Here is a 13,203-nt window from a genome sequence, read left to right on the forward strand (position 1 = left end):
ACGTTAGCTGCTGTTGGTTACCGAAATATTAAACAGACCGCCACTCAACGACGAATTTAACTGGCAGTGAATATAATGGCGGCAGTGAGACGATCTGGAACTATTCGTTTTACCGAAACTACAAAATTTTAAACTTGCGTAGACGATTTCCAGTAATTTTCTGTTATTTAAGCCGTATGACTTCTATGTATTACAACTTAATACGTCCGCTGTGCCGAGAGGCGTCCATGAAAACTACCGCTTTGTTTTCATGCGGCCTGCTGGAACCATCTTTTGAAGGCCTAGGACGTAGTTCAGGGGCTTACCACGGCAGCGCTTCGCTCGCAAGGCGCAGGCGGAAAGCGACATCAATGTCAGAGGAGTTGTGCTACAACTGCAGTGCTGGCTGACAGCTGCTGCTTGTTGCAGGGCGTGTTTGTGTTAAGAGAATAGCGTTGCACGGGATTGAAAACCAACGATTTGTTTACACATTCTTGATATGCTTATTTTTTTTATCGACTGCAAACAACTTCCTGAATACATAACTGGAACAGAATATTTTCATGAGTGTAACAATAAACAACGGGGCGAAATTGTGTCAGTTTCGACACAGCTGAATGAAAGGTACGTAAAGTGCAATTGATTAGTTTGGAATGATTGTTGTAGTGTTGTCAATGATGCAACTTTTGACTTATAAAAAAATTGTTTACTGCTTTACGCGAATGCAACATCGATCTTATTTGGCATGACAACATTTGCTGTCCACTCTCCTAGATTCTGCATACGAAAGTATTGCTTACAAGTGAACACAAATCAGGCATTTCCTTGAAAGTGTCGTTTTCAGCCGTATTATAGCCTCGAGTACGTATTGTGTGCCCTTTAGATACTGGTTGTGGAATACCTCGTTGCGCAAAGCCACAGTTTTCATATCTGTAAAAACACAGGTACCCATAATTTTTTTTTCCACCTAAAACACGCAGATAACAGAGCTAGCTAGAGCTATCGTAGAACTTTTCTGCAAGAACTGCGCTGCGGTACTGTGCAGCGCTTGTCTAACTGCTGCTTTCACTTTCTCCATGCATTTTTGCAGGATCTGAATTTGCAAGTGGGGTTTCGGGTGCCCATGTTACTCCAGCCGAACTGGAATGATGTCATTCCTGTGGCAGAGCAGGCTGTGTCGAGCACAACTTACCTGGCTGAGCTGCAACAGAGCCTCAAGCCAGGGTGGACCGTGCATGTCAACAGAGATGGGCGACTTTATTACTGCAAGTAAGTTTTTAAACCGTAGCCTCACTTTTCTCTCGATGACCTTCCTGCTGAAAAAGAACGAAAGTTAGATGTACAGTCTCTATTGTTGCTGAAAAATACTGTATGCGCTAGTTCAAAAGAGGAGTTAAAAAACTAAGCTTAGCTACTGAAAACTTAGAATCGTGTCTGACTTAATTTATATAAATATGCTAAAAGTTTGCAATGTCACATTGAAGTCTACTCCCGAGACACAGTAAAATAGTTGTGGAGTACTTGTGGACTCTGGTATACGTGTACGAGTAGAATAAATTATTGTTGTGCTGCTGATGCTGCGCATCGGAAAAAAGATTTTTCTACAAAACAGTGCAAACCGTCGTACGTGAGCTTATGCACACACTGAAAAGAGTCCTTGGTTTTTTAAACTGAAAGGATTCGCCCAGCAGTGTAGTGTGTGCTTAAATGGACTCGCGACGAGAACTGCAACAGGTTCCTGCCCACTTCCTCGCCATTGTGAGCAGCTCGTTGAGCTGATATGGACAGGAACTTGAACTATTTCCGCTACCACTTGTGCCGCCCGCCCCACGGCGCGCTGTCGCGCTTAGCTCGCCACAACTCTCAGTTGTGCGGCGGCTCTGTCCGCTGCCTCCAAATCCAGTTCGACACCAGTTTCAGGCTAAACCCACTGGCTCACCTTCGAGTAACAAGTGTAGCGGAAATTGTATTTCGTTGCTGTTCTTATATTTACACCGCTCGTTTAGTTACCGAGCGAGGCGACGCTGTGGTTAAGACCTGGACTCTTGTTCCGGAGGAGAGGGCTTTAAATCCCCGCCCAGCCAGTCAGAATTGTTTTCCGTTGTTCCCCTGGATCACTCCATCGGCAGTGGTGAGTTCTTCGAATGGGCTACTACCAGTTTCCTTCACCATCCTTGTCCAAGTGAGCTAATGCTATCTCTAGTAGCTACTACGTGTACGAAGAGTTTAAATTTAATCTTAACGCTGTCATCTTTATCGGGCAACTCTTTACAGGTTCCAGAACTAGTGTTTTACAGCGCGGTGGCGACATTCAGCAATCGCCTGTTGAGACGAACTTCGTGTATCCTATATAATGTTTACAGTTCTCTCTAATATGCTCTCCTCTTACACGAGGTACACTCGAGCTCACTTATGAATATCCAAAACGCGAGCAGATGTAGAACAATGTGTCACATGACACATTTTTAAGGCAGCTGTTTCTTCTTCTATTTTTTCTTAAAAAGGCGAATTACTGAATATTTCCTGAAAAGCTTCAAGTCGCAGTGGTAAGACACCAGTGACCAGACTTTCATTCTGAGGAACGACGATTCTGATGCCCGTCCGGCCCTCTAGACTTAGGTTTTCCATGATTGCTTTAAATCGCTTATGGCAAAAGCCAAGATTGGTCCTTTGATTAGGACACGACCGATTTTCTTCCCTGTCCTTCCCCATTCCTAGTTTGTACTCCGTCTCTAATGACCTCATCGTCGATGAACTTCTTTCATTTGAGGACCGAAACGAGAGTCATGGCGCAGAGGAGGAGGAGATGATTCGTGTCTAATGTCCCGTCGACGGCGAGGACATTAGAGACGGATTACAAACTCCGATTAGGGAAGGATGGAGAAGGAAATCGTCCGTGCCCTTTCGAAGGAACCGTCCCGGTATTTGCCTTAAGCGATTTTGGGATATCACAGAAAACCTACATCAGGATGGCTGGACGTGGGTTTGAACCGCCGTCCTCCCGAATGCGAGACCAGTGTGCTAGCCACTACGCTACCCTGCTCGGTATGGCGCAGAGGATAAGGCACTGAATTCTCGGTAGGAAGAGACAGAACTCAAATCCCCATTCGCCCATCCTGATTTAAGTTACCCGTCGTTTTCATGAATAGTTTCTGGCGAATTCCAGCAGGATTCTTCGAGAAAGGTCGCACCGACACTTTCCCCAGTCCTTCTCCAACTACGCAAATGATCCATCTTTAATGACCTCCCTGTCAAAGAGGTGTTAAATTTTAACCTTTCTTTCTTCCTTCGGAGCTGGGTTCACACCGTTGCCTGATCGAACAATCATCCTCACAAACGAGACGCAGTGAGAGAAAGAGCTTAACCACCATATGCAGACTGGCCTGTTTGGTTTAATGACGTCTAGCAAATAATCCCTTTGTAGCAAACGCCGCGCGAAATGACTGTCTCTTGCCGTGTGGTGTACGGTTGACCACATCATGCGAGTATTGCAACACTTGACTCGGAGCATAACGCCCTGTCCTCATCCGGGCCACACCTGTCTTTTTTTTCCATTTTATTCTGCCCTGAATGGCGACAAGTGAATTCTGGTCGCGGTTTCCGTTGCAGACCTTGACCCATCCCTGCTTCAGTGAGCAGGACGTAGACTACCGACATACCCGGCGCCCTGCGAGTTTCCACGCTACTTAAATCCACACGGTTGGCTTTTCGAACGACTGAAAGCTAAAGTTGTGCTTCACTCTTCTGATTAATAGGAGCAAGTACGTGTAGCCATTTCAGCTGCGTTCCGAATTATGTGCTGTGTTCACGTCCGGATTCGTAGGCGATCCGAGTGGGTTTCAAATTTTTCTTCGCCATGGTCCTTAGATAGCTCCAAGCGAATACTGAGTCGCTCCATTGGCCGAAACCACTGTTCGCGACTGTATTTCATGGTCTGCGATTGAGCTTCTAGTTTGTTTCCAACTAACCTCCTGTCTACAATGAAAAAAACAGCTTTCTCTCTTCGTTGACGAGATATAGACGGAGGATTCCAAATTAATGCAGGGTTCCTTGACTTCTGGATACCCTAAAATACAGTTTCTCACCGCCACCTACTCAAAATAATACATGCGTACGGGATATCACAACAGGTTTGTGATTCATCAGTAGACTGGTGCGTAATCGGAAGACATCGTCTTAAGCTAAAGTAAAGTCCAGTACACTTCAAGGAAATGTGACAGGTTTTTACGGTGTACGATATATTTGAACAAAGCAAATGTTACAAAATTTAGGAAGCCGTTCAGGACAGCACTTGATCTAAAACCTTCAGCTTACCCTTAACGCACGCTCATGTCGTTCGCGTGAGTAGATGAAACAAACACCCGCTTTCATGTAACTACACGATTTGTGGTCAGCCAGTGGAATTATTCACAACCGCCATGTACCTAGGACCACCTGTGTGGATCGATTGCAGCTATATCACCCACGTGAATCCTGCCGTGGGGGTCTTGCTGATGACGCTATGGTGTAAGGGGCGGTGTCATCGTTAAGTAACTGTAGTGTAGGAGTATGCAAGATGACCGAGACAGAATTTCTAGTTGGTGTGATGAATGGCAGTTTGCTTAAATGTAGAAAACTGTAAGTTAACGCGGATAAGTAGGAAAAACAATCCTGTAACGTTCGAATTCAGCATTAGTAGCGTGCTGCGTGACAAAGAAATCAGTTAAATACCTAGATCTAACGTTGCAAAGTGATATGAAATGGAAGGAGCGCTTCAGAGTGGTAGCAGGGAAGGCGAATGCTCGTCTTCGTCTTATGGGAGAATTTCGGGAAATTGGAGCTTATCCATAAAGGAGTCGGCGTATAGAACGCTAGTGGGACCCATTCTTGAGTACTGTTAGAGTATTCGGGATCCCCATCAGGTCGGATTACACACAGGTATTATGGAGATTTTTCGTCAACTCAAATGGGAAGCCCTGGATGGAAGACGACGCTCTTTTCGTGAGGAACTATCGCGGAAACTGAGAGGACTGCCATTTATGGCCGACTCCAGAACGATTCTACTGCCGCCAATGTACATTTCGCGTTAAGGACCTCGCAGATAGATGGGAGAAATTTGGGCTCGTAGGAGCCTTTTAGAAAGCTTTTTTTCCTTCGCTGTATTTGAGTGATTGGTTGATTTGGGGGAAAGGATCAAACAGCGAGGTCCCCGGTCCCATCGTTCTAGGGAAGGATGGGGAAGGAAGTCAGCCGTGCCCTGTCAAAGGAACCATCCCGGAATTTGCCTGAAGCGATTTAGGGAAATCTAAATTAGGATGGCCGGACGCGGGTTTTAACGGTCGTCCTCTCGAATGAGAGTCCAGTGTGCTAACCACTGCACCATCTCGCTCAGTTCGCTGTATTTGCTAGTGGAACAGGAGAGGAAATTACTAGTAGTGGTACGCGGCACCGTCCGCCATGCTTCGCACGATGGCTTGCGGAGTAGTTTGGAGATGTATACTAATGTCACACGGAGATTTACCAGACAATTTACTTAACCACCGTAGAGGTAACTAGAAGATGCTAACTATACCGCTTGCTGACTGTTGATCATCAGTTCACAGGTTTGTTTAATCGCGAGAATGTCATTGAGATGCTCATCCAACTACAAGAGGGTCATTAAGCACCATGGAGAGCACATTCTGAGTGCGTGCGTTCCAAGAAAATGGAATCAATGTATTACTTCTTCGTACACATCTCTTGAAATAATCACGACGTTAAAATTAGAGAAATTAGAGGTGATATTGTGGCTCACAGACAGTCGATCTTCTTGCGCGCAATTCGCGAATGAAACAGGAAAGGGGATTCAAATGGCTCTGAGCACTATGGGTCTTAACATCTGAGGTCATCAGTCCCCTACAACTTAGAACTACTTAACTAACATAAGGACATCACACACATCCATGCCCGAGGCAGGATTCGAACCTGCGACCGTTGCGGTCGCGAGGTTCCAGATTGAAGCGCCTAGAACCGCTCGGTCACAGCGGCCGGCAGGAAAAGGGGGAAGTGACAATGATACGTGAAGTACGTTTCGTCACACACAGTAATGTGTCTTGCCTAATAGACGTACTTGTAAGTGTTGATGTAAATGTAGACTTTTACTTTGGCGATGATTATAGACAAAGCTCGTCGATATTCTACAACACAATAGTTCTTCGATGTTTTTGGTGCCATTACTGTCTAAGATGTTCCTATGGAATGGTTTTCGTTATGTCCTACTCCTCTACTCCATCCTGCATCAGCTTTCAGAGTAAGGAGGTAGATGTTGCCTCAGTTATGCAAATCTTGTGCATGTGAGGGTAGTTAGCAGTCCTTCTTTGCAGTTTAACAGCATCTGCACCCGTTAGACTCCTAAAGTATTGTCCCGTCAGGTCATAGCTGCAGAGCCCCCAGTCGATTCACACTTGCCTCTCTTAATCTCAATGCCAGGATGGTCCTTTTGAAAGGGCCCGGCCGATTTCCTTTCCAATCCGAGCTTGTGCCCCTTCTTTAATGATCTCGCCGTCGACAGCACGTTAAACACACTTTTTCCTTTCCGTTTTCATTCAGTCTCAAAAGTTCGAATTCATTTCGTTGCGTAACGAAACCATTCTCATGCACACCTTTTTCTTCCACACGGAAGAGTGTGCACAGTCCTGAGCAAATGGATGTGTCCTTTCGGCTGAATTTGCGAAATCGCGCCAATCTTCGAAGTAGCCCATTCCAATTCTGGTATTAAAATTTTAATTTTTTTATTAAATAGAGGATCGGGAAAGAAGGAGAAAGGATGAGTGGGAAGCTCGTAACTTCCATTCGCACAGTGCATTGTGGTAATGCAATGGCGAAAGTTGAAAGTTGTGCCGGACCGGGACTCAAAAATGGTTCAAATGGCTCTGAGCACTATGCGACTTAACTTCTGAGGTCATCAGTCGCCTAGAACTTAGAACTAATTAAACCTAACTAACCTAAGGACATCACAAACACCCATGCCCGAGGCAGGATTCGAACCTGCGACCGCAGCAGTTGCGCGGTTCCAGACTGTAGCGCCTAGAACCGCTCGGTCACTCCGGCCGGCTGCCCGTCACAGAACAGCACTATATATAAAAGAGCGCGACGGCTCCTTGACATTTGTTTTAGTACGGATGCACTGTTATCATCCGAAGTCTAAGGGAATTAATAATTTGCGAGTAGGTGGTTAATAGACGAGAGATACTGCAGTGCAGCGTGTTATAAGTTGAAAATATGAGTCTGTCACGAAACGTGTCCGGGTGGCCGAAGCGGTTAAGGCAACCGCCCACGACTAGCGGTAAATCTGGGTTCGAGTCGGGCTGCGGCACAATTTTCAGCTTTCGCATTACCACAATGCACTGTGCGCCAAGAAGTCACGAGTTTCCCACCCTTACTTTCCATTTCTTTCTCCATCCTCTATTTCATATAAATATATGTGCCAGTTGCGTCATCACGACTGGTGTCTGTTCTGTCGGAGCTGCCGGACAGAACAGACACCACTCAGATGTATAAAAATTTTAATTGTCGGTATTTGGCAGGCAAGAGGCGGGAAAGGGGCGGCATTAAGCTCTGAACGCCAGAGGGGGCGAGAACGTAATATCCTGTTGGTTGTTTTTTACCTGGTCGCTGGAAATTCACATTTAACACAGTCCACAGATCGGCGGAAGGCACTGGCCAAACATTTTCTCTTTGAAGGTGCAAAAAGCGCTAGGTGGGGTATTCCACACTTTCGTCCCCCTCAGTCACAGAATACCTGGACTCAACAGAGAAATTAAATGAGACAAATAAAAGGAACATCGTGCTGATATGTGGAACTAACTCGAATTTCCCATGGCGAGCCGTATCTGGTCTGTCATCTGCACAGTCTCTTACCATTTCTAGCCAATATGTATAATAAGACGAGCACCTCAACAGAGGGTTAAACGCTCAGAGTTCTAAACATCCACGAATGACGAGAGGTTAGTCGTACATTTTTATTTTTACACGCTTTCGATCACAATTAATAATTTTTGCAGTATTGCCGGTTTCCGCTTGTTGTAGGCATAGTCATACGTGAACCGAGAAAGAAAGCAGATATGTAACTTAACAATTCCATAATTACACAAATGAAGCTTTCGTATAAAATATTATCGACATAATTTAAAACCTTGTGTTGCATATAAAACCATTGAAAAAATGAGCGCATACCTCTTGGGTGCCTTTCCCTGGCACTTGTGCACAATCGTCGCTCACTTCACTCACTGTTTGATCTATTACAAACAAAGGCTCCCCTTTGATGGGGTAAATGTGCCACCCTCTTGGGGACGATGACTGGAAGAAGCTGAACCTGATGATCGTAAAAAATTATTAGTTGTGATCCAATCGGAGAAAAAGTAAAACGGCGTTCTAAACATTGTTGCGCTCATTAGACAATATATAAATTAAATTAAGTCTTTTACATTAACCCCACATTCGCCATTACGTTAATCTTTGTAGTGTAAAACAAAAACAGAAAACACGGGAAAATCTTATAAATTCATCTGCCCTACCAATTTGGAAAAACCGGCTGTCGAATAATGAAATTAGGCTGATTACAGCTGTCGGTTATATCTACAGTCCTGGCGAGAAACGATGTTACGACATCCATAGCTATCAGCAATGGTCGAACAATGATGGACAGCATAGTTTTAGAGTTTCGTTTAAGCAACAAGTTAAGCCTTTGCTGTGCTTCAGGATGAAAAAACCCTCACCCCTCCCATTTAGAACCATATTTCCTCTATTTCATATGAGCAGCATTATATGTGGCACCTCAGGTCGTCATGCAAATTTGGATTAGACGAAACAAATAGTATTGTGCCACCATTGTTTTCCAAGTGGAAATAATTTGTAATAGACTTTTGGTATTTTAAGCCTCTTTTTCAGAGACTTTCCCTCCGCTGACATTTCTTCGTTCTCGCTCCCATTCGTCCTCATGTCATAACTGTTAATCTCGCAATACTCTACGTGTGGAATTTGTTTCATATTTAAAAACCAATTCCAGACAATGCACACATAACCGAGTGCTCCTCTATTGCTAAGGAGCGCGTGATAAACTAGACGCGTTCCGAAGGAAAAAAAAAAGACACGTGAGCAGTTTTAGCGCGGCAACCTTATGATGTGCGTCCGAGAGACTTGCTACGCATGTGATACTTTGATGTCATCAGTTATTTTAAGTACCCCGCATCTTGTGCCAAGCGAATTTTTTGTCATCGTCGTTTCGAGTGACGTAAACGTTTGTCGGTAAAGTCGGAAATATTTTTTTGTTACTGTTGAACCAGTTGTTGCCACGGCTTCTTTTGTCACTGCTCTGTACGATTTCAGCAAGCATAATTTGAAAAGAAAAGGCCTTTGATTATCTTTCTGAAGATGGGACATTTAATGTTGCAGGAAAAAAATCTGCTTTTCCGCCCTTTTCAATACTTCCCACCGTTAATGGTCTGCAAACCACTAATTTTAAACACACGTACGTGAGAATACGAGCCAAGTTGTAGCTTTTTTTCTATTCCTCCCGCCTGAATTCGGTATTCTGATGTCCTGTAAGTTTAAGCAGGCGGTTTCTCATTATCCAAGAAAACCCATAGTTCGTCTGTATTTTTCAGTCAATGGATGCTATCGAAATGACAGGTTCCATTAAGAAACGCGTGATATTGCATGGGCTTGGAGATATACGCTCAGAAACTGCACACACCGCCAAACGCAATACACTGAAGTACCTTTGTCAGTTGCTTCCATTAAGAACATAGCGTGCGTGGTGATGAATGTCACACTACTCTTGAACAACGTATTAACACCAAGTTTTGATACTAATCGAGAAAATCGACGACGACGATGCATGCAGTGTTGTTGCAAATGTACGGAACAGAAACCGTGAGCAGAAAATGTGTTGACGATTTGTTGAAATCCTTTCCGGGCTGTCTCTGTGAACTCGAGGCATAGTCGCTGCTCCGTCAAGCGGAGCTCGTGGTTTGGATTCCTGCTTCGGGCAACGTGAGTCAGTTTTATGTTTTCCGTGTGCCTGTCGTCACAACTCATCGAAACAAAAGGGAAATTCGTGATACGATATCATTTCCGCCTTATCTGTAGGGGGTAAGATATCCAATTTACTCCTGGATCGATTCGATCGTCGCATCCCTGACAGACGTCTGGAGGAATTTTGTCATTTCGTAATCACAGCGCGATACTGTCGCAGAGCGCAACTATTGAAGTAATGCAATGATCGGAACGGAAAAGAAGCTTTGGATCTGCCATTTTCGGATCAACGGTCTAAAAGCGTAATGACAGACAACAACAGAAAACGTTGTTTAACTCTTAACGTGGATAACTTCCCGAATGCTGTGACTCCGTAATTGTCCATCTACATTGTGAAAATACAACCATTATAAACCTGAAGATGCGTCTCTACTGAGGAGAAACCGGTAGTTGCGAATAAACCACCTTCATTCATCAACGAGGCTTTTGGAAACCCCTCATCATTCAGGGCTGTTTTAAATGTTGTAATTTTTAGGCTATAATAATTTGAATGTTTATAGAGAGTTGAATATTTTTTATTGTTATTTGTCGAGAAAATGTGATGGACGCTGGTGTAAAATCGCTTACTGTCTCTGAAATTGACAAACAGAGGAATTGTGGATTAGTAAGGAAAGTGTTATAGCAATCATGCACAAACTTTAGACTAAGGAGACCTGTCCTCGTACTGTGGCGCCTAAATTGGCTGATGATTAAAAGGCAACAAGGGTGGAGTTTTTCTTGACGTATGTAACAGACTCAGCTTTCGTGCAAAACCATCGAAACATGGATGTGACACTGTACCACAGATCCACAGTAAGACAGGCAACCACCATCGTAGCAGCACAATTCTGTGCGCACCAACTCTAGACGCCGTTGCACGTACTCGTGACATCAACGCTTCGATCAATTCCAGAAGCACCAGCCGCTGACAGTTCACAGGAAATTTATAAATGGTGCGGAAGGTGTGTTGTAACAGCCCAAACTTTAATACAGGTCAACTCTACGGGACACGTATCAGTTGGGTTTAACAGGGGACGTGGAATGTATACAAAGAAGTATGGCTCAAAACTTCATACTTGATTACCGACAAGAGTGTAAGAGAAATGTTAAAAAATCTTAGTTCGCAGACACAACCGGAAATGCGTCATAGATCTCGCGAGAATCTTCTTAGAAAGCTTAGGCATCCATCTTTTTGGGCAGAAACTTGTTGATATGATGCAAATAAAAAAGCATAACAGCTCGCACGGAAGCGTACAAGCAGTCATAAATCTAATTCCACACTCCGTCCGTTAATGGCACGGTAAGAAACGTTAATGTTTGGTACAATAAAGAATATCCTCTGTCATTCACTTCAGTGATACGCAGAGTACATCTATAACTGTAGGACTAGCCTTTTCCCTGTGTGTGAACTATAGAACAACTTGCGGGGATGCGAGCGGTTACAGTTTTCAAAATGAGCCGAAATTCGACATCCATCCTCACTGTCATTCTCAAGGCAGTAAATGCAGTGAGGATAGCTTTGTTAATATCAGTTCATATCTACATCTATACGGTATCGACATCTACATGTGTGCGGCTGATACCGGCGGAGGTTCGAGTCCGCCCTCGGGCATGGGCGTGTGTGTTTGTCCTTAGGATAATTTCGGTTAAGTAGTGTGTAAGCTTAGGGACTGATGACCTTAGCAGTTAAATGCCATAAGATTTCACACGCATTTGAACATCTACATGGATTCTTCGCAAGCCACCGTACGGTACGTGGCGGAGGGTACTAGTAGTAGTAGTAGTAGTAGTAGTAGTAGTAGTAGTACTTGTCATTTCCTTTCCTGTTCTTGTCCGCAGCTCGTGGTCTCGCGGCCGCGTTCTCGCTTCCCGAGCAGGGGGTCCCGGGTTCGATTCCCGGCGAGGTCAGGGATTTTCACCTGCCACGAGATGACTGGGTGTTTGTGTTGTCCTCATCATTTCATCATCATTCATGAAAGTGGCGGGATTGGACTGAGAAAAGGTTGGGAATTTGTACGGGCGCTGATAAGTGCGCAGTTGAGCGCCCCACACACTAATTTTTCGCATCTTCGTGGTCCTTACGCCCAATGTATATTGGCGACAGTAGAATCGTTCGGCAGTCAGCTTCAAATGCCGGGTCGCCTTCCCTGCAGGGATTCCCATTTGAGTTCCCGAAGCATCTCCGTAACACTTACATGTTGTTCGAACCTACCGGTAACAAATCTAGCAGCCCGCCTCTGAATTGCTTGGATGTCTTCCTTCAATCCGACTTGGTGCGGATCCGAAACTCTTGAGCAGTACTGAAGAATAGGTAGCACTTGCGGCCTATATGCGGTCTCCTTTACGGGTGAACTACTCTTTCTTAAAATTCTCCCAATATACCGAAGTCAACCATTTGCCCTCCCTACCACAGTTCTCAGATGCTCGTTCCACCTCATACCGCTGTGCAACGTCACGCCCAGATATTTAAACGAGTTGGCTATGCCAAGCAGGACACTAGTAATACTGTATCCGAACATTACAGGTTTGATCTCCCTACTCATTCGCATGAACTTAATTTTTTCCACATTTAGGGCTAGCTGCCGTTCATCACACCAACTGGGAATTTCGTCTAAGTCGTCTTGTATCGTCCTACAGTCACTCAACGTCGACACCTTACCGTACATCAGAGCGTCATCAGCAAACAACCGGGGATTGCTGCGCACCCTGTCCGCCAAATCATTTATGTATATAGAGAACAGCGGTCCTGATAAGCCGGCCGGTGTGGCCGAGCGGTTCTAGGCACTTCAGTCTAGAACCGCGCTACCGCTATGGTCGCAGGTTCGAATCCTGCCTCGGGCATGGATGTGTGTGATGTCCTTAGGTTAGTTAGGTTTCAGTAGTTCTAAGTTCTAAGGGACTGATGACCTCATATGTTAAGTTCCATAGAGCTCAGAGCCATTTTTTTTGGTCCTGATAAAGGTCGCAGAGTCGTGTTTTGTGCTGCAGGTGTACGATCCAATTCAGTTTGAGATCAAAATTCGACAACACGTTTTGGCAATACACTAACAGTAGGCGTTTGAAGTAAACAGAGAGACAGCTTATAAAACACTAATACGACCTAATCTTGAGTACTGCTCGAGCGTTTGGCGTCCCTATCAGGTCGGATTGAGGGAGGACATAGAAGCAATTCAGAAGAGGGCTGCTAGATTT

The 13,203-nt window shown here is 44.7% G+C and overlaps 1 protein-coding gene across 1 annotated transcript in view; it reads left to right on the top strand.

Annotated features, from left to right (window-relative positions):
• The first annotated feature begins 372 nt into the window (after positions 1–372).
• The window catches only part of LOC124555477, a 308,379-nt gene continuing 295,548 nt past the window's right edge, over positions 373–13,203 (top strand). The window contains exons 1-2 of the mRNA XM_047129401.1: positions 373–603; positions 1,070–1,248. Coding sequence (XP_046985357.1) covers positions 1,103–1,248 — 146 coding nt within the window. The 5' untranslated portion in view covers positions 373–603; positions 1,070–1,102. The remainder of the gene's footprint in view (positions 604–1,069; positions 1,249–13,203) is intronic.

This window comes from Schistocerca americana, chromosome X, assembly GCF_021461395.2.
Source record: "Schistocerca americana isolate TAMUIC-IGC-003095 chromosome X, iqSchAmer2.1, whole genome shotgun sequence".
In the NCBI taxonomy this organism is placed as follows: domain Eukaryota; kingdom Metazoa; phylum Arthropoda; class Insecta; order Orthoptera; family Acrididae; genus Schistocerca; species Schistocerca americana.